The sequence below is a fragment of the Grammomys surdaster genome, unplaced genomic scaffold (genome assembly GCF_004785775.1).
Source record: "Grammomys surdaster isolate TR1022 unplaced genomic scaffold, NIH_TR_1.0 125863, whole genome shotgun sequence".
Classification (NCBI taxonomy): Eukaryota; Metazoa; Chordata; class Mammalia; order Rodentia; family Muridae; genus Grammomys; species Grammomys surdaster.
The window spans coordinates 548,708-576,548 of NW_021620689.1; the positions used below are offsets into that span (position 1 = coordinate 548,708).

General features: G+C 52.4%; 1 protein-coding gene across 7 annotated transcripts; it reads left to right on the top strand.

Annotated features, from left to right (window-relative positions):
- Nucleotides 1-4,169: 4,169 nt before the first annotated feature.
- On the top strand, nucleotides 4,170-27,841 carry Map7d1 (MAP7 domain containing 1). Of its 7 annotated transcripts, none has more exons than XM_028790147.1 (18): nucleotides 4,170-4,306; nucleotides 17,845-18,195; nucleotides 18,343-18,411; nucleotides 19,123-19,286; nucleotides 19,893-20,007; nucleotides 21,453-21,563; nucleotides 22,805-22,927; nucleotides 23,024-23,187; nucleotides 23,288-23,424; nucleotides 24,911-25,239; nucleotides 25,482-25,686; nucleotides 25,777-25,915; nucleotides 26,017-26,121; nucleotides 26,371-26,424; nucleotides 26,605-26,650; nucleotides 26,748-26,838; nucleotides 26,953-27,146; nucleotides 27,251-27,841. In XM_028790147.1, the coding sequence occupies exons 1-18, from the start codon at nucleotides 4,261-4,263 to the stop codon at nucleotides 27,259-27,261; spliced, it is 2,454 nt and encodes an 817-aa protein (XP_028645980.1). In that variant the 5' UTR covers nucleotides 4,170-4,260; the 3' UTR covers nucleotides 27,262-27,841. The 7 variants fall into 7 exon arrangements, with proteins under 7 accessions (XP_028645980.1, XP_028645981.1, XP_028645982.1 ...); XM_028790148.1 differs by having other exon boundaries at nucleotides 26,608-26,650; XM_028790149.1 differs by having other exon boundaries at nucleotides 19,893-19,998.

Sequence of the window (27,841 nt, forward strand, 5' to 3'; positions counted from 1 at the left end):
GAGAGGAGAGGAGAGGAGAGGAGAGATAAAGAGCCCTCAAGACCAGTTTCTCATCCCTGGTAGGAGCTTGAACAAAGACTTCCTCCAAGGCACCCAAAGGCTTGACCTCTGTAGTACTGAATTTTAGTTCCTCCTGCCTAGGAACCTCTGCCCTTCCCTTCCTCCTCCTCAAGAGCTGGAGGGAGAGAGACAGCTGGTCACCACTACCCTGAAGGACTTTTCCCAGTCCCAGTCTCAAGCAGTGGGCCCTGGAGGCTAAGGCTCCTTAGGAGAGGCAGTCTAACTCACAGCCCCTCCTCTTTGTGCTGTGCGGTGGGGGTGGAGCGGGAGTGAGAATCTGTTAGTTGTACTTTCCGCTGCCCCCCAAAGGGCTCCTCCCACTTCCTACTTTGTGGGGGTGGAGGCAGCATCCCAGGCCCTAGTCCTGAGATTTCTATCTCGGTCAAATCTCTTGGTCGGTGTGTTTTCTTCAATGGTGGGTGCGTTCATCCTGGGCTCTGCCCCGTCAAACCTAGGCGATTGGAAGCGCGTTTGCTCCAGCCGTCCTCCTAGGACGATTTGCAAGGGGACATCGTCTTGGTCTCCAATCAGGGATTTTCCCCAACCCCAGCCCAGCCTCATGGGGAAACTAACGATTCACTCGCTCTTGTCTATTTCCGTGGAGGGGGAGGAGACTGCCCTGGGCAGCTGAGGCGACAAAGTTGCCTGCCTCACGCTGAATGGGCAGGATATCCTCTCGGGGCTTCAGCCCCAGATGTTACACATACGCATGCTTGTACTTTCTTTGAGAAGGCTTGTGGAGCTCCCGCATAACCTCAAATATAAAGGTACCAATCTTTCTAAATAAATAAGCAAACACATATATCTGTTAATCCTCAATTGCTGGGCTTGGGGTCAGTTACAGGGAGAAAAGAGAAGTGTCTACTCCACCTGCCTACCCCAAACACATTATAGGACTGTAGTACTGCCTTGGCTCACCGAAAGGCATCCTCCCAGGCTCCCTATGGGCCCTTCAGCTGTGCTGGAATCCTCTAGCTGTTGCAGGCCAGGAAACCTGCCCCTCCCATTGGCTAACTCTCAGACAGCCTGCTGGTCTGCAGTACTAAAGGTTGTGAAGGACTTCAGGAATCATAAATTCGAGAGCCAAGGGCTCCTCAACTTTGGTACCTCAAACATTGTGTGTCTGAGAATTTTTTGTTGTGACGGTATTGTAGGATTTTTAAGCCATGTTCTTGTCTTGAATTCACTGGAAGCCAATAGCACCTTCAGTTGTAACAACCAAAGTGTCCTTAAACACTGACAAATGCCCTCCAGAGTGTCTGTGAATGCAAAGATGCCTTTGGTGGAGGACTGCTGATGCAGGCTAACACCACACACCTGAGCTACCCCTGCCCGGTTCAGAGAACTCTCCAAAGTCAATCGTAGTTGATCAGATACAAGTACAGATTTCCAGTTTTCCTATCTTCCCCAGTTTTCCTATCTTCCCCAGTTTTCCTATCTTCCCCAGTTTTTGTATCTTTCCCAGCTTGGAATCTCTTGCTCTTCGACAGCTCCCCAGGATCTACTCTTGAGTCAGTGGCATTTAAGTCCACTGCCCTTCTTTATTCCAGAACACTCCCTACTGTGGGAATCTTACCACTCCCATCTTTATTCCAGGACTGGGAGGTAGGAGAAGAACCACCCCAGAGGGTTGGCCCCTTGTTGGGTTCTGCTCCTGAATTATTCACTATAAACTCTGCAGGGCTGAGTGTGAGCCTATGTCCAGCTCTGGACAATGCCGACCTTAGGCCGCTGGCTTCACAAAGAACAGTCATGGACTCTATCATCCATGTGATCACCTCACCCTGCAGATGGGATGACTAACAGCAAATATGGGAGATCATCTTAATCCTCTTTTACATCTGAATTCTCATCATCATCATCATCTTTACTCAGCACTTCCTATACACCAGGTTCTATGCTAAGTGCTTCATTTGCATTGTCTTACTTAATCTTTACAGTGACCCTCAAAATACTTCTTGCCACCATTTATTTATTTATTGTGAAGCATATCTCATACATCCCAGTTGCCCTCAAAATTGCCCAATAGCCAGAGATTTTTATTTATTATAATACTATTTAAAGGAAGTTTTCTTTATTATATTCCTTATAAAAATTGGTGGCATGTGCCTTTAATCCCAGCACTAGAGAAAAAGAAGGCAGATCTCTGTGAATTGGAGGCCAGTCTGGTCTACAGGGTAAGTTCCAGGCCAGCCAGAGCTACAAAGTGAGACGCTGTTTAATATATATTTTTTTCTTTTGTTTGTTTATTTTGTTGTTTGTTTCTCTGTGTAGCCCCAGCTGTCTTGGAACTCAATCTGCAGACCAGGTTAGCCTTGAACTCAGAGATCTGTTCTACCTATGAGTGTGGAGATCAGGGAACAACCTGCCGAAATTGGTTCTCTTCTACCACGCGAGTCCCAGGAATCCAACTCAGATCCTCGGGTTTGACTGAAAGCACCTTTACCCACCACGTCATTTTCCCGAAGCATCTCTTGAACTTTTGATCCTCCTGCCTCCACCTTCCAAGTGTGGAGATTGCAGGCCTGTGTCATCCATCACGCCTGCTTGATGTGGTACTGGAAATCAAGCCCAGGGCTTAGTGCGTGCTAGGCAGGCACTATGGACTAAACTACACCCCAGCTCCACTACCATTATTTTATCAACTTTAGAGTTTCAGGAGATTTGTCACGTTAGCTCTAGCTACTTGCCTTTAGCTCCATCCTTTTCTAAAGTCACACAGCCTCCAGTCCGGTCCAATTTTCCCAACCCCCCACAGGGTTCAAAGCTCCAGTTACTTACAACACTTACTGGGATAGAGACTGCTTCTAGGTTGCCTGAAACCTCCACAGTCTTACTCTCTGCCCTCTCTCTTTGAATGACTGTTCTGTGGAGGCACCCTAAGGAAGGAGGGTCCAGTGTTTGGAAGGGGAATGAGGGGCAGAGAGACAGTGCCTCCCTGGCCCTAATCAGCGGACAACTAGAGAACTGACCTCCAGGTCAGGACAAAGAGCAGGGCCAGGGTAGGCAGAGCCCAGCGGCCCCTCCTTCCTCCCTCCAGTCTGGTCCTCTTTGCAGCAGCACCTCTACTATCGATCCACCTTCCCAGCAAGCTCCCTGCACCCTGTCCCAAGCCAAGCCTGACTTGGCTAAGGCCTAACCGGGCATTGAACCAGGAGATAGGAGAGCCCACTCCAGAGCAGAGAGCCGGAATATTTTCGGGGAGGAGGGTGAAGAGAGGCTTACTACTCTTTATCGCGACGTGCCATAGGAAAGAAAATGCTTCTGGCGAGATGTGGGGGTTGGGGGGGGTCTTCTGATGAAGGTAAGGGAGGTTCAAGGCTAGGACCACCCAGTTTGGAGCAGGGAGAGCCCTAGTAGATTAGAGACCTGAGTAAAGCAACCTTACAGGGTTGTAATTACTTCCAGAGAAACAGAGAAGACACCAACCCTAGAGTGCAAGAGGAAAGGCGCCTTCGCAGCCATCACCAGAAAAGAGAAAGAATAGCCCTTTTAGGAGTCTCCATGAGACCGTTCTTCAGGCGTTGCAATGTCACCCAGGAAGATTTTGTCTGAGGCAGGCTTGGGAGAGAATTTAGACTTGACGCTGAAGCCTCCAGCATCCAGATTGAGAATAGGGGATCCCAACCCCACTCCCCCAGTCCCAGCGGCGGGTGAGTCACCCGAGAGCTCCCTACATAGTCTTCAGGCTCGCGGCACGTACCAACGCGCGGCCGCAGGGGGAGGCAGCGTGGCCCGCAGCGTGCCCCCAGCTCGGCGTCCGCCCTGCGGCGACCACAGAAGGAGCGTCATGGGGTTCCCAGTGCTGCATCGCAGGGCGGAGTCGGAGCCCTCTGGTTGTGCCCACAGTGGCTCTGTACTCCATCACTGCGGGGGCGGTCGTCCCCCGCGCACTTGGTACATTCGGAGAGGCCAGGCCCAGCCCGGGCGGTACAATAGGGTTGGGCCGCGACCAGGACGGAGCCGGCGCGGGGCAAAGGAGGAGAATCGCGGTCGCAGAGGACCGACCCAGGGTAGCCGGCTACTCAGAACTTAATTAGCCACCGGCCTCGACCTCTCCCACTCCGAGCGCGGCCGCCTCTGAGTCTTTGCCCGCTGGGCGGGCCGGGCGGGATGCGCCGCGGGACCCCGGTCCTGGCCTCCGGCCGTCGCCGCCGCCGCGGCTGAGACCCCCCCCCCATCTCCTGTGACGCCGCAGCCATGGAAAGTGGCCCGCGTGTGGAGCCCGGCCCGGGCGCACCCGCAGGTAAGCCGGGAGCCACACAAGAGCGAACCCGGAGGGAGGCCGAGTAGCCGCGGGGCGGCCAAGGATGAGGCTGGCGGCTGGGCGGGGACCCCTCCCCCGCCGCGCCCTCTGACCACTTAGAAGTTTAAAAATAAAGGCTGCGACGGCCGCCGAGGCTCGGGGCCACGGACGCATCTTCTGACAGCTGCCTCCTCCCCCCAGCCTCCGCGCCGGGACGCACGGGGCATGGGGATCCGTGGGAACCCGCCTAGGGAATCGATGGGGTGACCCTTCTGCCGCAGCCCGGTGCCATCCACTCTTCCCCACCCCCACTCTCCTTCGAGATCCACCCCAGACTCTGAAGATCCTCTTTTACTGAGCTGGAGCTGCTGTCTTCTCCATCCTCCGTGGGCACGTGTGACCTTAGCCTTAATGTGTGTATTAGGGGACCAGATTCTCAGGTCTGGAACCATGCATACCGAAGCTAGGCCCTCGTACCCCCACGCCCAGGCCCTGGCCCAGACCTCGCCCCCACCCCATCCGTCCAGCTGCCGCGCAAAGGGCCTGTTGCTGTTACGGGCCGAACAGGAGGGGAGGGAGACGAGGGGGAGGTCTCTAGCGGTGGCTGCCAAGTAACCCGCCGGATAAAGGCGAGGGGGAGGGGGAGGCGGTATTGTTTGGGGCGCGGGCAGTAGCTGGGGAGTGAGCCGCCTTCCCAAAAGCCAGGCCTACTAAAGAGCCCACCCAGTCTGATTTAGGACAGGAGTGACAGAGGTCCTGCCGGCACCACGTCACTTCTCTGGGCCAGAGTCTGTAGAATGAAGTGAAGGCTCAAGGATGACACTCCGGACATGCCACATCATTGCCCCAGACTGAGGTTTTTGGAAGCTTTACACACACACACACACACACACACACTCACACACACACACACACACAGTCTCTCTCAATACCCTAGACCACCAAAGCTCTCCTTTCTACCCCTCACCCCACCAACCACCAGTGTCCTGCACTTCTGCAAATCCCATTCGATCTGGGAGCAGCTGATGAGGGGGTGGGGACAGAATTCTGGTTGGGCCTGGTGTTGGAGGGAGGACTCTTTCTTCCTGGAAGGGGAGGGGAAAGCATGATTACTGAGGATCCCAAGTCTTGATCCACTGACACAGCCATCCCCCACACTCCCAGAGAGTCCCCAGCGTAATCCTGTCACCTCCCTGCCCCCTGGGGTGTGGGGCCCAGAGTGAGAGTATCTATAGGTGTGGAGAGCACCCGCGATGAGGGAGGTGGGGCTGCTTGGCTGTGGGTGGGCTCCTCCCTGTGTCAGTGTGGGTGCTTGGAGGGGACCTAGGACATGTAAGAGGACACCGAAGAGTGGTGGGCTTCTGGAGGTTTGCAGAACGTGTTGGCAATGAGGGTGGTTGGGTTTGTCTTGGCTCTATGGAGCCTGAGAGGGGACACCTAGGGAGGCCCAGCCTGGTCTAGCCATCTGCTTACTGGTACTTTGCACCTGAGAGTCCTTGGACTGGGGTGTGCACGAGAGCTTGAATGAGGGCAGGGACAGCCTTAGCCAGGGCTGGTTTATAATTAGGGCACTTGGATGGGTGGCCCAGACCGAGTATGGGGGCAGGGGTGGGATGCTTGGCTTTACTGAGCGCCTAGGTGAGTGGCCACACCGAGGCCTGGGATGAGAAGACTTCTGTACACAGGAATCTAGATGGAGTTCCATGACAAGCTGGGTCAGGGTCATGGCCTGTCTCTACGCGTTGAGAATCTGAAAGCGACTGAAGCAACGGCTTCCTGGGTGTAAATGACAGCCCATAGCATGTGCCGGGGAGAGTGGGGGCAATGGTCTTAAGTCTCTGAGGGTTGGTGACATGACCCTGCTCTCTTTGGGTGCTTAGTTCTACACCGAGCTGTAACAGACAGCATGGGGTGGGGGACAAGGGAGGCACCCCCTTTAGAGTCAGAAGGCCTGGATGGACATCCCAGGCAGCTGTTTCCTGGCTACTGCACTGGACCCAGGGATTCTATTCCCCGGGGAAAAACAGGGAGCAGGGTTTGTGCCACGAGCCTCTTGTGGTTGATGGGAGATGATGAACCCAAAGGAGGCTGGCATGCAGGCACCAGACACCCTGGGTAAAGTGTGATTACCATGATTGTGGTCAGGCTCGTTACAACTGGTGCCAGCATGGAGGCGTGAACTGTGGGGGAGGGCGGGAACTGGGAAGCAGTTCAGAGTGTAGACGCTAGAATCGATGAGTTCCGTGTCATGACCTCCACTGTGTGATGGGGTGAGAGTTCTTACCCTGATTCTTAAGTTCTCCCATCTAGAAAGTAAGAATAATGCTAGAGATGACCCCTCAGAGGCACCAGGCTCTTTAACTTAGCCCCTGGGACACAGTTAGTACTCAATAAATGCCAGCCTAGGTTTGTGTTTAATTGCTATCACTTCTAATTCTGTCAGAGGTCTGAGGACCAGAGAGGAACCACCATTAGAATTGAAGGGGGGGCACCGTGTAAATAGGGCAGAATACCGGGCGAGGGACATCTGGACCTATGCGAGGAAGTGCATCTGAACAAGAGAGAGGCTGCTGTTCCCGATGTGGGGCTGTGGCGGGAGGAGAGGAAACAGGAGTCAGGTCTCGCACATTGTCCTGTGGCCCCACCATGTGACAGTAGGGTACTGGTTGTGCTGAGGTGGTAAATGCACTTGGTACCTACTCCTACTCCGACTTAGTGGGGGAGCAGATGTGTTCTCTGAAGGGCAAACACTATGGTTGCCTGCCAGCGTAGTGCAGAACATGGGCTTTGTTTGTGGCAGACCCGGTAGGAGTTGAGGAGACTGACCCAGTGGACCACAGATACCCATGCAGTAGCCAACATGGTGGCTGCCTCCCACTGCCGGACAGTGCCCCTCACTGGACTGGTGGGCTCCCGTAATGAGGTCTTTAATGAGCCTCTAATGTGCAGTCATGCATATGCAAATGAGGAGTAAGGGCACTAGGCCAGCTTAGCCCTTCTCCCCCTAAGGATGGCCACTGGCTATTAGTGGGGCAGAGGTGAGCAAAGGAGCCAGAAGCTGAAAGCAGGGCCCCAGAGTAGAGTGGAGGCACTCAGAGCAGTTAGTGCAGGTCTCAAGTCTGACTGAGCTTGAACAGAGGCCATAAGCAGCTGGGAATCATGTCCTTGGGTCCCCTCTGGGCCAGGGAGGGAGTCAGAGAGGCTTAGATAATGTAGCTTTGTTGGCTGGTGGTAGCTCTGCCTGGCACCCCGGGGCACAGCCTCCAGTGTTTCCTCCTTCACCTCTCAGCTGCAACTCTTCCCCAAGGGAAATGGGGAGCTCGGAGTAGGGAACTCGATACTGCTGGTCCTCCTCAGTTGTCAGGGGAGATGTGGACCTAGGGAAGGAGGTGATCCCTTGGATCCAAACTCCCATTTCTTGTTCCTTCCCCTCACCCACCATTTCATTTCATTCATGACCTTCACTATGCCAGGCAGTGTCCCCTCTCCTTTGCTCCTGGTGACAATCCCATGAGGAGGGACTAATTTTCTTCCCATTTTATAGATGAGACCCAGAGAGGTAAGGTTGCTTGCTCAAAGCCACGTAGCTAGGAACTGACAGCCGCAGGATTTGAAGTTTCAGCACCAAATCTTTATACAGAATTATCATGACCTAGCAAGCCAGGGACAGGGTCTGGCCCACTTCCTTTACAAAATATACTTCTATGGGCCTTGAAGTCGTTTTCCCTTGCAGACAATATTCCCTGGTAGCTCTTAGGTTCCCTGTGAGTCCTGTCAGGTTGGAGACTGAGCAAATTGGACTCAAGTGGTGAATGATAGTCTAGCTAAAGGCTCATTCTCCAGGCTGTGGGCTGGGGCTAAGGGAGGGACGCGGTGGAGCCTGGGCTGCTGGATGGGGTCATTTCCTGCCGCCTAAAATAACAGGAAGTGGGTGCTCCTGATTGGAGGCTAGGAAACAATGGCTGCCAGTCCTGCCAGGGAGCTCCTTCAGACCTCTGTCTCACTAAGGCTACAGAAGCTTCAGCCTAGCTTCAGGACCCTGTCTCCTACCTCTGGGGGAGGCTGGCCTTTCCCAGTGTACTGCTTACAACTGCCAAGTTCCTCCAGGCCAGGACAAACGCTCTTAAGAAACACCTGTCCTGGCCCAGCATCCAGGCATCCCTCAGGCTTTGTCCTTCCTAGCCATCCTGTTCTCCCAGCCCAGATCTCTCCAGGAGGAGAAACCGCGAAACACCCTCCCCCGACCCTCATAGCTGTGAGGGTAGATGGGACAGTGAACTTGACTGCAAGCCCCACCTTTACCCTTCACCAGCTGTGTGGCTTTAACAAGTGTCTTAATTCTCCGAATCCGATTTTCTGGTTTGTGAAGTGGGGTGATAGTGTACCCCCCCCCCTTAGGATGGAAACAAAGGTAGAATGAACTAATGAAGTTATGTACTTAGGTGGATGTGGCACAGCCTTCTGTGTGTTTCTGTGCATGTGAAGTTCTGAATCCCAAGTCTCTTTCCTGTGAGACACAAGAGTGTCTTGACCATCATTGTGTGTGCCCTTGTCTGTGTTGTCTGCTTTCTCTCCTGGGTGTTCTCTTTCTCTGTCTCTCTGTGCCTCTCTCTCTCTCCCTCTCCCCGCCCCCCCCCCCCGTGTGTGTGTGTGTGTTGTGTGTGTGTGTGTGTGTGTGTATGTGTCTGCTGCTTCTCTGCTTCTCCAGTCTCTCTCTGATGTGTATACCTGTCTTTCTTTGTCTGTCTTTGTTCTCTCCCTGCCTGTCCTCCTGTCCTCATCTATCAGGTCTGATGTTGGCACCTCAGAAGCCATTGTACCTGGAGGTACTTAGCTGTCTGTCCTGCCTACTTTGTCAGCATCATATCCAGCCTCCCTGCTGCTCCCTCCCAGGATCTACATGCTGCTTCCCTCTTACCTGACCAACTGCTTCCTCCTTGGTCTGGGGCCTCACTCCCTGCCTCCTGTTGGCCAGCCTAGGCAGGAGCCTACCTCCCCTGCATTCCTGAGCTCTTAGCTCAGGGCCTGCATGCCCTACCTGCACCCTTCACTTTTGTAGGGGAACCTCCCTGGGGGAGCCAACAAGTCACTTCCTTCTTAGGGAACAGACAGGAGCCTGAGGAAAGGATGTCCCGACACCAGGCAGGAACAGCATGACATAAGATTTTGTCATCGGGCAACATGGGGTTCAAACCCTGCCCCTGACACGGACACGCTATTCAGTATGACTAACAGTTAATTTACCTGTGACAGAGTAGGGGATATTTAGTACTTTCCCTTTAGGATAGTTACGAGAATTGAGTGACATAAGAGAACGTGGCTTAGGACTTGGCAGAGGACAGCAGGGCCTTAATACAGTCATGAAATTTAGGGTTTAGAGACACATCTATGCCCGGAAGCACCTTGGCGGTCTTACTATCTACTTTTTTTTTTTTTTTTTTTTGGTTTGGTTTTTTGAGACAGGGTTTCTCTGTGTAGCCCTGGCTGTCCTGGAACTCACTCACTCTGTAGACCAGGCTGGCCTCGAACTCAGAAATCCGCCTGCCTCTGCCTCCCAAGTGCTGGGATTAAAAGCGTTCGTGTGCCACCACTGCCCGGCTCTTTTTTGCTTTTTGATTGTTTGTCTGTTTTGGGTTGTTTGTTTTGTTTGTTTGTTTGTTTTTGAGACATAGTTTCTCTGTGTAGTCCTGGCTGTCCTAGAAATCATTCTGTCGACCAGGCTGGCCTCAAACTCAGAGATCTCCCCCTGCCTCTGCCTCGGAAGTTTTGGGATCAAAGGTGTACACTACCACTGCTCTGCATTTGCTTTGTTTTTTTTAAGACAGGGTTTCTTATACCTGAGGCTAGCTTTGAACACTTGAGTCTCCTGCCTTCACCTACCAAGTACTGAGACTATAGGCATGTGCTACCATGCCTGGGCGACGACACATTATATAGGTAGTTTCCCACACAAGTCCATCCATCCATCCATTTGTGTTGGGGTAGCAGAAACCTGCCTGAAAGGACGACGAGTAGGTAGTACCCCACACATGCACAGGTCCACTGGGGACTTGACCCCCATCTCTCAGCAGACCCCGATAGTGTCAGAAGGCCATTTAGGAGCTTCTGGAAAGAAAGGACCTTCTGACATCACCATGCAACCAGATCCTGCACCTTTGCCCTGCAAATGTTTTTTTTGTGCCAAGAAATAAATACAAATTATCTACTGCTTATCCAGTTCTTAGCAAATACTTCTGGTGGATATCAACATAGCAGAAGAAAATTGGCAGTGGCTGGAACCTCCCAGCCTGGCACAGTCCAAAAGCAAGATAAAGTTAAGTAACCTAAGATCATATTTGATTGAGATGAATAATCAGAAAAGAATCAACCATATTGTATAGATAATTAACCCGGGAATTAATTTGGCTTAATACAAGTCGTTCCAGCTAACGCCATCCTGGTGACATTTTGTCAGGGTTGGCAGAATTCTGAGAGAATATTTGTATTCAGAGCCAGTAGCCTGCCAGGTCACGAAAGTAGTTCCAAGTGTCCTGTTTGCCTCTTGAGAAGTTTTTCTTGTTTAGCTGCTGGAGTAAACATTATTTTTGTGAAAGTCTACCTGAGAACTTTTGTCCAGGGAGCCACCCAAACTCTGTTATGATGGAGGTCCTTTCTTCTTTCGATGTGTATCATTTCAAAATACATAGCCACACATCTGTTTGGTGTTTGTTTGTTTGTTTGTTTTCTCTCTTTTGACAGGGTCTCTCTACTGTATAGCTCTTGGCTGTTGTGAACTTGCTATGTAGTCCTCCTGGCTATCCTGGAATTTGCTGTGTAGATCAGGCTATCCTTGAACTCACAGAGGAGTGCTGAAATGAAAGGGGTATGCCACCACATCCAGCAGATCTGTTCTTTGTGTTTCCTTCACACACCTGCTCTCTAGGGTGGCCTCCTGGTGTGGCATTTCATTGTCATTCAAAGCATTTTGTGACTGTCTCCTTAAACATGGCATTGTTGTAGCTGCTGCTGATGGAGCGGTGAGTGGTGAGCAGAGCAGACGTGGCTCCTCACAGTCTAGGAGGGAAGAACCACACAGCAAAGCTTGACAGTCTGACAGGGCTCCAAAGAGAAGCTGTGAAGCCACAGCTGGGTGTAATAAAGGATTTTGTGCCCATCAGAGAAGTCGAGGAATGCCTGGGGGACGACTAAACCAGAGGAGAAGCAAGAATTAACAATGAAAAGAAGGGAAGGAGCATGTACAAATGCCCAGTGGCAAGAAGGAGCTTTGATAGTTACCAGACTTTAAAGGAAGGTCTGTAGGTAGAGTTCACTGGACAAGCTGGGTTTAAAGGGATGGTGGAGAGAGAGCTGGATTTTAGATTTCCATCAGACGTGGGGGCTCAGCTCCAGCACCTCACCTGTGTCCTCAAAAACAGTGGAACACCATTGAGGTTGCAGATGTTTAGTGGGGAGCAGAGTCGGGATGGGTGAGGTAGAGCAGGAATCTGAACTCCTCCAGGTAAGAAATGGTGATGCTTTCTGCCAGGGGAGGGCGCCTTCACTTCCCAAGTGTTTATGGGGCATTTAGGTCCCCAGATCAGTGGGTGCTAGAGATAAGATGAGACAGTTATCCCCTTTGGGGATCATAGGCCAGGAGTGGAGATATTGTTAAGATGGAGTTTGTGAGCCAGCTGCGTTGGTGTTCATCTGTTGCCCCAGGTTTTCAGGAGGCAGGAAGGAAGGAGGGTGGCTGGTGTTAGACGTCCGCATGCCGCTTAAAACAGACAACACCAGACCAAACGGTTCGGGGGGTTTCAGTGCAGAGGGCAAAGGTGGGGGGAGAGAAATAGGAGAAGATGGTGGAGGAAGAGGGTGAGGTCAAAGAGTTCTGTCTGTTTTATATGGGCGGTGACATAGACTCTCCCAGGTAAAGGTGAGGTAGCCAGGTGGATTCTGGGAGTGTATGGTGGTTGCCTTGGCAATAATGTGGGGTTCACCTAGATGTGATATCACTGGGTTCGAGCCTGATAACAACAGCTGGAACTTCTGAGGTTGACACCAGCCTAGGCAATATATCAGAACCCTGCATCTAAGAAGAGGCTTTCTGTGGTGACAGTTCGAGAAAATCCTGCTTTGCAAGGGACGTCAGATCTCACTGACCTCTGCCCCTTTCTACCTCCATGCCTCAGAATAAAATGATCTCACCACAAAATAATAAGACAAATATGAATGAAGAAAATAGGAGAGATGGCTCAGTGGAAAATTCTCCTTGCTGCTCTCCTAGGGGACCAGAGCTTGGTCCCAGCATCCTTGTCAGCTGGCAAACAACTGTGGGGACTCTAGCTCCAGGGGACCCAGTGATCTCTTATGGCCTATGTGGACATAAGTCTCACACACACACACACACACACACGCACTCACGCACGCACAAACACACACATATTTTTTTTTTAAATCACAAGAAGGAGTAGGAGAAGCTTGCTGGGTTTGGAACCCCAGTTACTCAGCTGTGTGGAGTAGAGCTATGGACATTTCAAGGCCCATCTGGGCTCTTGAGTGAGTTCAGAAGTCAGGCTGGGTAAGTTAGTGAGGCTTTGTCTCAAGATAAAAGTCACAAAATCTGAGGACACAGCGCAGTGGTAGAGTACTTGCTTAGTGTGTCAGAGGCTCTGGGTTCAAGCCCTAGTACTGAAAACAAACAAGACTGCGCTTAATGCTTAGTAGAACGGAGTCTATTATTGTATGTGGATGATGTGTCTGCAGGTGCACGCACACACACTTGTGTGTGCACTGACATAGCATTCTACGGGATCCAGGGGTGAAACTCAGGTTACCTACCAGGCTTGTTCAGCAAGTGTATTTACCCACTGAGCTATCTCACTGGCCCTCTGTTTGTAGTTTTAAATCAAGGCAGACCTCACTGAGACATGAGACAGGTGGTGAGGTTAGGGAATGAGCCTAGTTGCATCTGGGGGCAAAGACTTTCATACAGAGGACTTGCAAGTTGCAGCCTAAGGCAGAAGGGCATAAGAGACTGTGGCTGGAGGGACTGAGCTCCAGGAAAAAGGGAATGGGGAAATGGTGTCCAAGAAGTAACAGGCTGCAGAGGGAGGGGGCCATCCTGGGGAGCTGGAGACTGGGATGGCCACTTGGGGTTCTCATCTTCATGAGATGAGGTGTGTTCAGGGATTTCAGGGAAGTGGTGATGTGATTTGACTTACTGCTAATCCATCTCCCCTGCTGTTGGGTTGAGACAAGAGTAAGGGGGTGGAGCAAGGACTGGAAGCTGTGAAAAGTGATTGAATTTGGGGTACATTTTGAAAATAAAAGCCCAAAAGATTTGCTGGGATTAGACAGTCTGAAATGACTCCCAGATCTGAGAGGCTTCAATAGCTGAGCTGGGAAGAACGGAGGTGGGGGAGTGGTTAAGTATGGGGTATCAATGAAACATCCAGGGTGTCAGGTAGGGAGTTACAGGACTGAAACTGGTCCTCCGGGGAGAAGTCTGGGCTGGAGGAACAAATTCGGTTGCTGTCAGCACAGGGATGATGTCGGATGACATCACCTCAGAGTGTGGGGACAAAAAAGGTAAGCTCCTGAGAGCCTTGGGGCACACAGCAGCATGGAAAGGTTAGGAAGTCAGGGAGGGGCCGACAGAGACACAAGTCCCAGCCAGCACAGCAGCCAGAAAAAAAGTGTGTCGTCTGAAGAAGCACCACAGGGTTGGCCGTGTCTGTGTGGCAAGTAAGACTGAGACAAGTAACCAGTGACTTAGTGGCCTGGAGGTGCCTGCTGACCTCTCAGAGAACAGGGCAAGTCCCTGGGTAAAGGCCTGACCTGGAGGAGGTCTGGCAGAGGGGAAGTGGATGGCTTCTTCAGCACAGGTGCTGTTTTGAGGAGGCAGAGATGGTGTCCACAGATAGCATTTGTACCAGCAACTCAGTGAGGACAGAGGCTCAGCTACGTTCAGGGTCCTCCCCACAGGGATCAGCCGTCTACTCTACAGCCAGAAACCTGGACTGCGTATGAGGCCCCACTCCTCCCGGCTTCTCTGTCTCTCAGCATTTGGGCCCCTCTTAGATACTCACAGTCTTACCTGGTGGGTGTGATTTGCCTGGGTGTAGACAAACACCCGCCTACCAATTTCCTTGCAACACCTGTTAGCACATACAGGTGCTTGAGGAAGGATACTGCATAAGCCTCACCCTCGGCCTTTAAGCTAAGACTTCCCCACCCAAGCTTTGGCCTCAGACAGCCCTGGGTTTGAATCCTTCCCTACCAAATATGGCTTTTGTAACCCTGAGCAAATCCTTTCATGAGAGGGCCTTTGCTTGCCTCATGGAAGGAGCAGCCAGGCTTCACTTAGTGGATGCTTAGCCAACACACTTAGTGCTGTGTGGTGAAGTTAGTTAAGGAATTTGCACCTGGCTAGGAAGTGACCAGGCACATCTCAGGCTGGTATGAAGAGCTGGGTCACCTGCCTTGGGGCTGGCAGGGTTGAGGGTTATGAGGGAAAACATTGCCTGCAGCACAGGAAGTAGAAGAGGAAGGGAGGAAGAAGGAAGGGAGGAAGGTAGAGTAATTAGCTGCCTACCATCCATCCCTCATACTGTTTAACATTGGTGCTAGAGGTCTGTGCAGAAGGGCCAAGACCAGTGTTCTCACCCTTCCTAACGCTGGGACCGTTTAATGTAGTTCTTTATGTTGTGGTGACCACCCCACACCCCCACATCCCACACCCCCGGCATAAAATTACTTCATTGCTATTTATAACTGTAATTAAGCTAGTTACGAATTGTAATGTAAGTATCTGATATGTGACCCCTGTGGGCGTCACAACCCACACTGCTGGCCTAGGCTCTGCCAGTGACACTGGGTTCAAATCCACACTGGGTCCCTTACTAGTCACGTTATCTCAAAGTTAGATGTGGTAGCACATGCTTGGAATCCCAGCACTGAAAAACAGGAGGCCAGAGGACAGCAGTTCTCATTAGGCCAGGCTAGACCTCATAGTGAGAGAGACCCCGGCTCAAAGGAAACAAAAAGGACTCTCCCTAGTCTGTGCTTTCTTTTCTCTCTCTGTCTTTATGAAAGAGATGTTAACGTCTTCTTCATAAACAGTGAAATTAGAACCAGGGCATGCAAAGAGAGTATAGCTTTACATGTAGGAAACACTCAGTAAAACATGAATATTAATGAATATCGATGGTGGTGTATGCTTTTAGTTTTAGCACTTTAGAGGCAGAGGCAGGAGGATCTCTGTAAGTTTGGGGCCAGCCTGGTCTACATAGCTAGCAAGTTCCAGGGCAGCCAGGGCTACATAGAGACCCAGTCTCATTATATATATTCATGCATGTGTGAATCTCAGTGGCTAATCTCTCAGTGCTGTGACGTAAGTAGTATCCATGCTTTGTAGAAGAGCAGCTGTAGCACACAGCAGGTTTGCAACAATTCAGAGTCACTCAGTACTCAGGAAAGCCAAGGTTCATGCTTGTATCACCTGGCTTTGAGCCTAAACCATTAGATGCCTACCTCTTAGATGAGGATATGTGGAATCCCAAAGACAGTTCTCTAGGGTGTCTCCTCCCTGCACACAGTTCATCCCAGGGATGAGGAGTTTACACATCCTGAGAGAGCCAGAGTTCCTAGAACAGAGGATTTGGTATGGCAGGGGTCCCCAGGAAGAATGGAAAAGTTTCCTGTAATACTGCCTGTCCCCATCTGTCAGTACTGTGTCCTCGCTGACTCCCTAAGTGGCCAGAGGGTCCCTGCAAATAACGTAAGGGCTCAACCTGAAAAGAATTCTCTCTGGGAGAGGGAGAGCTGGAGGTGACAGAAAAGCTACAGAGAGACAGGAGCAGGCTTGTCTACTGGCCTCCTTGGACCCACTTCTCACATGGGAAAACAGAGGCTTGGAGTGTGAATAGCTTACCCACTCTGTCTTGAGATGGCAAAAATGAGAACAAGGCTAACATGTTCTTTAACCTGTCCTCTAGTGTAACGTTGAGCATGTTCTGTTTCTGAGGCAGGCCGGTCTACAGTTGGTTGTGTAGCTACGCCGACCTGTTTGAAACACTTCTCCCTCAGCCTTCCAAGTGCCGGCGTTCAGTTCTGCGCCACCATGCATGGGTGTGTGAATTTAACACAGGCTTACTCCAGACTCATTATGTAGTCAAGCTGGCCTTGAACTCACGGCAATCCTCCTGCTTAGCTTTCCTAATATTAAAGGTGCGTGCCACCACAAAGTTTAGCAATATTCATATCTAGGGATTTGTTTGATTGTTTGGTTTGTTGGTTGGTTTTGTTTTGTTTTCAAGACAGGGTTTCTCTGTGTAGCCCTGGCTGTCCTAGAAATTGCTCTATAAACCAGACTGACCTCAAACTCACAGAGATCCCCCTGCCTCTGCCTCTGAGTGCCGGGATTAAAGACATGTGCCACCACTGCCCACAGTATTCATATCTTATTTCTTTCTTTCTTTTTTTAAGATTTATGTTTATGTATATGAGTATTTTGTCTACGTGTGTGTACTACATTGGTGCCTGGGGGCTGTGGAGGCCAGACAGGTTATCGGATCCCCAGGGACTGCATTAGAGACAGCTGTGAGCCACCATATGAGCTGTGGGAACTAAACCCAGGTCCTCTGCAAGAGGAACAAGCGCTCTTAACTATTGAGCCATCTCTCCGGCCTCAAATATTCATATCTTAAAGGAATAAATCTAAGGGGGGAGTGTTGCAGACAGACAGACATATCTCTAGCTGGCTGTCTACCCCACTGACGACTGTGGCAGTGCAAATATTCCACAGGTACCATGCCTTTGCCCTTCCTCTTGGCTGGCCCCATGTGCCCAGCCCTAGTATACTCTGTGAACCAGACTTTGAGTTGCAGAATGTGATCTGAGGCAGAGAGGATGGATGGGCAACAAGATGGCTCAGTGGGAAGAGCACCAGCCTCAGAGCCTGGTGACCTGAGTTCCGTCCCCAGAATCCACACGGTGGAAGGAGAGAGCCAACTGTCACAAGTTCTCCAACCTCCACACACGCCGTGGCATGTCTCCTCAGACATACCCACACCCACGTGCACATAAAGGAATAAATGTAACTTGTTTAAAAAGGGAAGTGAAAGAGAGGTCCATTTGGTGCTATAAACTGGTTCCCTGTTTTTCCATCACGCCATGCTCCGTCTGCCCCTTTGCAACCAGCTCTTCCCTGCCAGACACTTTCCTTGCTCTGCCAACTCCAGCTCACCCCTCCGATCGCAGCTCAGCTGGCACTTGTTCGTGTTCAGGTTAACCATGTCAGCTGAGCTATACCAAATGCCCTTCTCCCTCTCTGCTGCCATGTGTCTGCCCTACTGGAGACTGAGCTCCCTAGAGGCAGGAATCACCATTACGCCATTAATATCTGGAATATTCTAGATCTGGCACATGGATAGAATATCCATGAATGAATGAATGAGTGAGTGAATGAATGAGTCCACTGGACAGGGCAGATTGCTGTGTGAACTGACCATGCACATGCAAGCTCTGACCCTCCCTCCTCTCTTATACTGATCTTTCAGCTGTGTTAGCCAGGATCCCCCAAGAGCCAAGACCTTCTCCAGAAGGTGACCCTTCCCCTCCACCACCACCAACACCGATGTCAGCCTTGGTTCCTGACACTCCCCCGGACACACCTCCTGCCATGAAGAATGCCACTAATCCTAAACAGCTCCCACTGGAACCAGGGAATCCCACAGGGCAGACCTCGCCTCAGCCAGCTCCCCCACAGGAAGAATGCCCATCCTCAGAAGCAAAGAGCAGGGGACCCACCCCCACAGCCACAGGACCACGGGATGCCAAGCCTTCTCGAAGGAGCAGCCAACCATCCCCAACAACAGTGCCAGCCTCTGACAGCCCTCCTGCCAAGCAAGGTGTGTGATGTCCCCAGTGTCAGACCCTGTGTGGGTTGCTTACATGGAGGATGAGGATAGGAAGGTGGGGTGGGGTGAGGCCTGAAAGGAAAGCCTGAAGCCAGTTGCCCCAGGAGACCCTTTGACTCTGTTCTTCCCTCTGCTTAGATGTAAAGAAGGCAGGAGAGAGACACAAGCTTGCCAAAGAGCGCCGAGAAGAGCGGGCCAAGTACCTGGGTGAGTGTTTGTGTAGCGTTATCAGCTCATCGACGGTCCCTAGCCTCCTGTGAATAAACAGTACAGACCCTTCTGGAATACCATGTGTGTGATGATCTCACTTGACCCACTCAGCACATTTTGAGGAAGAATCGGGTTGGAAAAGATGACAACACTTGCCTAAGAGCTTGTGAACAGCTGAGATTCAGATCCAGACCCTTGATCTTACCTCAGAGCCATGCGCTATCCCAGTGGTTCTCAACCTGGGGGTCGCATAGCAGATATCCTGTATATCAGATGTTTATTTACATTATGATTCATGAAAATTGCAAGAGTATAATTATGAAGTAGCGATGAAATAATTTTATGGTTGGGGGGAAGTCACCACAACATGAGATCTTACAGCATGAGGAAAGTTGAGAACCACTGTTCTTTACCATATACCATGTATTGAAATCTGTCTAGTTGGCCTCCAGATCATGTACAGGGGTGGGGGTGGGGTGTCACACTGATAAGCGCATTTACCCTCTAGCCAGTGTAGAGACATTTCCCTAGACCTATCTCCATGGAAGCCCTGGAATACCAATGGGGCATCTTGAGAGTGGAGGCTTCACAGAGACAGGCAGAGAAGAGATGGCCCAGGGCTGAGGTAGCAGACCGCAGCTGGGAGTGGCTTCAGGTCCAGGCCTGCTCAGAACCCCCTCAGGACATGCCCCCTCATTCCCACCTTAGCGGCCAAGAAGGCAGTGTGGCTGGAGAAGGAAGAGAAGGCCAAGGCACTCCGGGAAAAGCAACTCCAGGAGCGCCGCCGACGGCTGGAGGAGCAGCGGCTTAAAGCCGAACAGCGCCGGGCTGCCCTGGAAGAGCGGCAGAGGCAGAAGCTTGAGAAAAACAAGGTACAGTCTTCGCAATCTCAACGGAGTTCCCACAGGTCTTCAGGGCTACATGCACGCGTGCCCAGTGTCTGTGGAGTAGTGAAGTACACATCCACACCCACACATGTCCCCATGTGTGACTCTGTCCCCGTGTGACATTGTCCATACAGATGCATTTGCTCCCACATGTGCCTGTGACAGGTCAGAGAGTCTGTTCTATGTGTGCAGATATGCATCTGTGAACATCCCTAAGTCCGTCACACTGATAGAACCTAGTCCAGCATTGTTGAGGCTTTGAAAGACAGGATAGCCTAGTCCTGTCTGGTAGCCCCAAGATCAGGACCCTCAGTACTAGGGAGACATGACTCTGCCCAGAAATCCCAGGCAAGGAGAGTCCCACCCATCATCAGAGAAGCAACTCATACACCCAGGAAGTGACTCAAGCCCATGAAAAAAAAAAGCTCTTCAAGAACGTGGATAGGGATCTATCACACATGGGTTTGAATCACAGCCAAGTCAGTAACTTTGGTTGCCTGTAGAGTCAGGAAGAGCTTGGGATTTGGGAGGACTTTCTCTAGGTATGGTGGATGATCCTGAGCCCAGACCTTTTTCCCCATTGGCCCCCAGGAGCGCTATGAAGCAGCAATCCAGCGGTCAGTGAAGAAGACATGGGCTGAAATCCGGCAACAGCGCTGGTCCTGGGCGGGGGCCTTGCACCACAGCTCCCCTGGACGTAAGACCAGTGAGTGGGCTGGAAGTGCTGGTGGGTGGGTGGGCAGGGCTGGGGAAAGGAACACTACACACAAGGCGTTGGCTACTCCCTGCAGCAGGTGTGTCTTGCTTCATGTGACTCGTATCTTCTGGAATGGTCTGTAAGCCAAACCATCCTTTCCTAAGGACTTCCACTGTCAAACCAGAAATGGATTCTCTCGACTTGGTTTGTCCTCAGACCTCTGTCGTCTTAGGAGTTGCTCAATGCTTTGGTCCTGTCAGTTACTGTTCATTGATGATACATAAAAATATATATGATATATAAAGTCATATATATATGCCCTGCAGACCTAGATACTTAAAGAGAACTTCCATCCTCTGTTTTGGAAGGTAGTTTTTGTTTGTTTGTTTGTTTTTTGTTTTGTTGTTTTTGTTTTTTTGTTTGTTTTTTGTTTTTGTTTTTGTTTTTTTTTTGTCTGAGTTTTTTTAATAGGCACATTCTGGATTTTGGTATGCTTCCTTGCTGGCATGTATACCACTATGCTTGGCTGTCTTTATACAAGGACAAGGTTGTGTATTTCATGTATCTCGCCTGCTGTGTGTGCTCATGGGTGTGTTGTCTAGCCTGCTCTGGGAGGCTGTGTTTTGGGATTTGGATACCTCAGTGAGAGTATCCATACTTCTAAGTCAGACTTAGGTTCGAATTCTGACCATGTGTGTCCTTTAATTTCTCAAACCTCACTTTCTTCATGTGTAAAATGGGGGATCACAGCACTGCTTGCCTCCAAGGTTGTAGGTAGATGTTTGGAGGATCAAGTGAGGTGACATGTATGTGGTGCCCTGCACAGTGCCTGGCCCGTGGTAAGCTGTCATCAACTGTCATGTTAGGTTACTTCACGTTTCTGCCTGTGTGCATATTACTTGTGTTTCTCTGTCTGTGCATGTTTCCATACATGTGTGCATGCATAAGTATCCATCACTGTGTATGCCCATGTCTGCATGTCTTTGTCTCTGTCTGGATAAATATGTGGGTATGTGAATTTGTGCAAGCAACTGTGAACTGTGTAGGTCTTCTGTTTAGGAGCGTTTTTGCATTGTCCCAGTATGTGGGTGTTGTATCCATAGCGCCTTGGCTGGGCAGTGTCAGCAAGTGCCAATGTTGGGTGGTTATGGGGAGGGGTTGTAGCACCCAGCCCTAAGCAGTGGCTTCCTTTGGTCTGGCCAAGAAGGCTGTAGTTGTAGTTTCCCACCATTTCCTCCCCCTGCCCCTTTTCCATTGGCTCCCTCAGTCGACTGTTTCTGATCATCTCCCTTGTCTCCTCCCTCTCCCAGGGCCAAATCAAGCCTCTTCCCCATCCTAGCCTGCCCGCTCCTTCCTCTCCCACCCTGCCCTCAGAGCATCCTGCATGGAAGGCCTCAGTGCCCCCCCTGGCTCCCGTCTGGCCCGGCCCTAATGCCGTGTCTTTTCCCCTCCAGGTGGGAGCAGGTGCTCCGTGTCGGCAGTAAACCTGCCCAAACACGTGGACTCTATAATCAACAAGCGGCTCTCAAAGTCCTCTGCCACGCTCTGGAACTCCCCCAGTAGAAGTAAGAGAAGGCTCAGCATTCCCCCTCCAGAGCCCCTTGTAGCCAGCCCCCTCCAGAGCTCAGCAAGAATGCTCATCCCTGGAGCCCTCCCTCATACTCTGGGTCCAGCTCTACTCTAGTCCACCCAGGGCTCTGTGCCCTTTAGGGGAGCCAGCTTTTGGGTCTGGACCCCCAGGACATAGTAGTGTCCTGTAGGAGAGACAATGGACAATGGCCTAGAGGACAGAAAGCCTGGCAGTGGCCTCAGGAGGTTAGGCTAGGGGCTGGGGTGGTAACGGGCAAACAACTTTCTCTCTAGCCACAGCTGGCTGGCCTGGGCCAACCTTAGACAGGTGGCTTTGCCCCCATGTGTCAGGCTAGCCTGGATACTAGGAGGGTATTCTGGCTCCACCCTGGAGGGCCATGCAACCCTGCCATCTCTGCCTTTCGAGCACCTGCTTTGGCCTTGGCTGGGTCCAAAGTTGGACCAACCAAGGTGGCACAGCTCCTGCGTTCCCACCATGCCCCGGTGCTTACATATGAGAGAACCATGGTTAGAGTTATTTATAAAGTTTCCCTAGCTTTTATTTGGTTGCTCTGTTGCTTAGCAACCAAATCAGCTGCTGTACCAACCCCACCTGACTGAAGCTTAAAAATAACCCAGCAGCTGAAGGGACAGAGCAGGGTGGCCTAGGGCAGCCAGGCCCTCTAGCTGCCTCTGTCTCACACTCCTAACGGCTGGTTGGAGGAGCACAAGGACCCTTACTGTCCCAAAACCAAGAAGCATGCCTCTCCCAGGCCAGCATGATGAAAACAGGAGAGGCAGGCCCTACTGTGGGACCTGGGAGAGGGCACTTGGGTCTTCCCTAGATCCTATGATGGCTCCTCCCTTTGATCACAGTTTTGAGCCCTCTCACCTGGGGAGACTGGTAGGAGGCACTCCTAAAGTGATGAAGGGTGTTAGCCTAGGGTTGGTTTTTTTTTTTCCCCCCTGGTACTGGGAATTGAACCTAGGGCCTCTTGCATGACAGCCAAGCGCTCTACCTCTGAGATATATTCCCAGTCCCTTGCTCAGTGTGTTGTTGCCTGTGTCTGCAGAAGGAGCACCAGAAAAAATAAGCGTGACCCTGCGTGACTTGGGGTGGGGGTAACTGTCCTCTTGAGAGTCCTTGGGCTCATTGTGGGTTCAGTGCCTAGTCTCCACCTGTGCCTCCATTTACGTTGACCTGCTCTGTCTGGTGTTCTCCCCCCCCCACCCACAGATCGCAGTCTGCAGCTGAGCGCATGGGAGAGCAGCATTGTGGATCGTCTGATGACGCCCACCCTCTCCTTCCTGGCTCGGAGTCGCAGCGCGGTCACACTGCCCCGCAACGGCAGGGACCAGGGTAGGGGCAGCGGCCCTGGGAGACGCCCCACGAGGGCCCGGGCAGGGGCCAGCCTCGCGCCCGGGCCACACCCCGACCGCACTCATCCCTCTGCAGCCGTGCCAGTGTGCCCGCGCTCGGCCTCCGCCAGCCCCCTGACGCCTTGTAGCGCCCCTCGGAGCGCACACCGCTGCACCCCATCCGGGGAGCGCCCAGAGCGGCGCAAGCCCGGCGCCGGTGGTAGCCCCGCACTGGCGCGCCGCCGGCTGGAAGCCACGCCGGTGAGTGGCCACAGCTCAGGTGGGAACAGATTGCATCTAGGCTAGAGCACGGGGGCGCTGCTAACCTCTCCTCCTCCTCGCTCCCATCCCTCGACTCCAGGTGCAGAAAAAGGAGAAGAAGGACAAGGAGCGGGAAAATGAGAAGGAAAAGAGCGCCCTGGCCCGCGAACGCAGCCTCAAGAAGCGCCAGTCGCTGCCAGCGTCCATCAGACCCCGGCTCTCCACCGCTGAGCACAGGTGGGCGGGGCTCCACGCCTCACCTGGACAGTCACTCTGTCAATCATTCCCAAATATTTTCAAGTTACTGAAGGGCAGGTCTTTCCGTTTTCTTGTCTCTCCGTTTCTCTTTTTCCTTCTTAATTTTTTTTCCCTTTGAGACTGTCTCCAACTCTTGAGCCCTCACCATATTCTTACCTACATGAGCTTAGTACTAGAAATAGAGACCCCGGCCTCCTTCGTGCTAGGCAAGCACCCCCATCACTGAGCTATATATACCCAGTCCTTTGTGTATTTTGTTTGGTTTTGGTTTGTTAAGACAGGGTTTCTCTGTGTGCCCTTGGCTGCCCTTGAACTCTCTAGCTGTGGACCAGGCTAGCCTGGAACTCACTGTGATCTGACTACCTCTGCCTCCCAAGAGCTGGGATTAGAGTCCTATACCACCCTTGCTCCGCCCCTTTTCACTAGATTGCCCAGCCTTGAATCCAAGGCTCTCATAAAGTAGCTGGGGTTACAACAGACCTGTGCCACCATACTCTGTCCGTATGTGTGCATGCATAGGTCAGAGGAATCAGCTCTCACTCGACCGTGTGGGTCCAGAGACTGAACTCTGCTGTCAGGCTTGCTGGCAAGCGCCTTTGCTTGCTGAGCCGTCTCACTGGCCCTTTTGTGTTGAGTAGGCATAGCTTGCATCCTAGACTGGCCTTTACTTCGTTCGATAGCCAATGATGAGCTTGGATTTACGATCCTTATGGCTCTACCTCCCGCATGTCCTGGCATTAGAGAGCTGTATGCCCACTCAGCAAGCATGCGACCAACTGAGAAACGTTTCTACAAAAGCATTTTGACAAAGCCTCTTGTTTTGTTGTTTGTTTTGCTTTTAGGAGGCAGGATCTTGTTATGTAGCCCAGGATGCCCTGGAATTAATTGTGCAGCCTGGGCTAGCCACAAACCCCTAGCTTTCACTTTGTCTTGTTTCTTCTGTCCCTCATCCTCTTTCATTTTAAGATATGGTGGGCTAAACCAAGCCTAGGGTTTGCTCTACCAAGTGTATATGCTGTGGGGGAGGCGGGTATTTATCAAAATCTCTCAGTAATGAGTTTATAATTGCAAACCGGGATATACGCACCCAGAGGAAGTGGTAACACTGAGTGACCAGGTGGGATACAACCCAGCACGTGGGCACCAAGAGGAAGTGGTAACACTGAGTGACCAAGTGGGATACAACCCAGCACGTGGAGGAGGCTGAGGCTGGTGAGAGGGGGCAATAAGCAAAAGCCTTTACTGTGCACTTCTTAGGACGTGGAATCCATGGAAAGGTAGAAGGAAAGAACCACGCCCACAGCGTTACGTCCACAGTGTTGCTCACACGTGCGTGCTCACACATGCACACTCCACATAATAATTTTTTTTAAGGGAACACTTCCCCAAAGAAGTGGCGTGTTGGGGAGGGGAGTGCCTGCCCAGGTGCTCTGCCTTTCCTTCTAACCCTCGTCTTCTTTCTTAGCCCTAAGTCCAAGGCCCGGCCATCCTCTCCCTCTACAACCTGGCACAGACCTGCCTCCCCCTGCCCCAGCCCAGGACCAGGCCATGCCCTTCCTCCAAAACCACCATCCCCCCGAGGCACCACTGCATCACCCAAGGGGAGGGTTCGGAGGAAGGAGGAGGCAAAAGAGACCCCCAGCCCATCGGGGCCTGAGGACAAGAACCACAGCAAGAGCAGAACCGTTGAGGAAAAGGAGCTAGCTGCCCCAGCTTCACCGGCACCCTCACCGGTGCCCTTGCCCACTCCAGCCCAGCCTCAGAAGGAACAGTCCTCAACACAGATCGCTGCAGGTACACAGGAAATGAGGGGGAGCAGGGAAGAGGTGCCATCTTTCCCTGTGTCTGGGAAATGGACCAACAGACACTGGTGTTAAGGGCCAGGAAGAGGGATCTCCTGCCCAAGTCTCCCGACACCGGAATGGCAGCAATTGAATGAGTGGATCGCTGAAGTCCTGAAAGCATGGAGGCGTACAGGGCAGGTGGAGGGGCCTGTACCGGTGTGTACTAACTCCTGGTCTTGGATCTTCCTCCAGACACCGCTGTCCCAGCTGTCCCGGCTGTCCCATCTGTCCCAACTGCCCCTCCTACCACTGCTCCCTCGGTGACCCCTAGCAAACCCATGGCCGGCACCACAGACCGAGAAGAAGCCACTCGGCTCCTGGCTGAGAAGCGGCGCCAGGCTCGGGAACAGAGGGAACGGGAAGAACAGGAGCGGAAGCTGCAGGCTGAAAGGGACAAGTAAGTGTGACCTCAGGGACTGTGAGGACCCCTGTATCGAGCGCCTGAAGAAGAGGCGCAGACCAAACTTGAGTTTCCTGGGTCCTCCAGGCGAATGCGGGAGGAGCAGCTGGCACGGGAGGCTGAGGCCCGGGCTGAACGCGAGGCGGAGGCCCGGAGACGGGAGGAGCAGGAGGCTCGAGAGAAGGCGCAGGCTGAGCAGGAGGAGCAGGAGCGGCTGCAGAAGCAGGTGCCCCGGCGGGCGGGCAGCTCTTGGCTGGCTCTAGGTGGGTTTAGCTGGGAAAGAAGGCTGAAGTAGGGAATCCCAAAACTTATGGAGGTCTTTGGCAGAAAGAGGAAGCCGAAGCTCGGTCCCGGGAAGAAGCTGAGCGCCAGCGCCTGGAGCGGGAAAAGCACTTTCAGAAGGAGGAACAGGAGAGACAAGAGCGAAGAAAGGTATTCAGGGCAGATGGGGTCTAGGGGCGGGGCCTTGCAGGGGCGGGGCCTGGCTCTGGCTCCAGCTCCAGTTCCTGCAAATTGTAGCAGTGAACCAGTGGGCCCAGGCTTGGATTTGTAGAAGATAGGATAAGGAAGGACAGGTGTGGGTTGGAAGGGAACTGAGCTCTAGAATGGGGGCCAGCAGGTGGGAAGTTGAGGATTAGGTCTGGGTTTGGGCCTAACTGATCTGGGGCCTTCTCCACACAGCGGCTGGAGGAGATAATGAAGAGGACTCGGAAGTCAGAAGCCGCTGAAACCAAGGTCAGGTTCTCAGGTTGGGGAATGGGAGTTGGGGCGAAGAAATGAGGTTGCAGAAAAGCCTCCAGAGCCAAGGAAAAATGCAGTGGGGGAGGCTTTCCTGTGTATGGGCCAAGAGGGAATTTAGTACCGAGGTAAACAGGACCACATATCCCTGACACCTGATGGCTCTTCTTTTCAAAGCAGAAGCAGGATGGAAAGGAGACCACAGCTAACAATTCCGGCCCAGGTAAACCCACCACGCGTTTCCTTTGCCCTGGTCACCCCGTTCTCCAGTCCCACCCTTCAACAGCCCCTAACTGATGGCCATTTCTTTGCTGCGATAGACCCTGTGAAAGCTGTAGAGACCCGGCCTTCTGGGCTACAGAAGGATTCTGTGCAGAAAGGGGAGCTGGTTCCCCAGGAGCCACAGTGGAGGTATCAGCTCCCAACCCCAGGGACTCCCAGGCAGGCAGCTGCAGGCTGAAGCTGTGGACTTCTCTGGGCTTCTCAGGGAGGTGAGATGCTAACCCTGAATCCCTATATCTACAGCCTGCCAAGCAAGGAGATGCCAGGGTCCCTGGTAAATGGCCTGCAGCCTCTCCCAGCCCACCAGGAGAATGGCTTCTCCCCGAAGGGAACCGCTGGGGACAAGAGTCTGGGTCGAGCAGCAGAGGGACTCCTCCCATTTGCAGAGGCAGAAGCCTTCCTCAAGAAAGCGGTGGTGCAGCCTCCACAAGTCACAGGTGGGGACGGTAGGGACCCTGGCTCTTGCACCCAGCTGCATCCCACTCATCCCTACCTGGACTCCCCAGCCCTGACTTTTACCTCTTCTTCTCCTTTCCCTTAGAAGTTCTTTAAGCAGTTGCCTTGGACCCGGGTGCAGCTGTGAAGGCTCCTCCATATCAGCTCGTGGGTGTCTGGAAGAGAAAGAGACAGAAGAAAGATGGAAGTGGCCAGGGCCCGGGGGGCAGAGCTCCTCTTGGTTTTTAATCTGCACCTTACAGACTGATGATGTCTTTGGCTGAAAGCAGGTCCTGCCCCTGGTCCATCCGTGTGCTCACACGCTCAGACACCCGTCTTCCCACACACACATACACTCATAGCCTCTCTGGCCTCCCCCTGGGGAAGGGCCACTTGTAGTATTTACCTTGGTTTGGTGGGGTACAGTGGATGTGAATACTGTAAATAGCTTGTGATCAGACACCTCTACGTGGAGGAGGCGGGTACAGGAGGCAGACCCTCCTCCCAAGACTCCCTGGGAAGATCTTCCTCTATTTAACTGTAACCGAGGAGGAACCCAGGTCTAGGAATGGAGTGGCACCTTGGGCCACAGAATGCTGGTTGCTTCAGGGGTAATGCCCCCTGTCCTCGCCTGGAATCAGTGTTATTACATCTGATCAAACTTCTCCAGAAATAAAGTGAGAATGATTCTGCCAAA

Coding starts and splice junctions, on each gene's coding strand:
- Map7d1 (XM_028790145.1), top strand. CDS start 4,261: ATGGAAAGTGGCCCGCGTGTGGAGCCCGGCCCGGGCGCACCCGCAG. Junction 21,564..22,804: donor CTGGAACTCCCCCAGTAGAA/GTAAGAGAAGGC, acceptor CCCCACCCACAG/ATCGCAGTCTGCAGCTGAGC. Junction 26,425..26,604: donor CAGAAGCCGCTGAAACCAAG/GTCAGGTTCTCA, acceptor TTCTTTTCAAAG/CAGAAGCAGGATGGAAAGGA.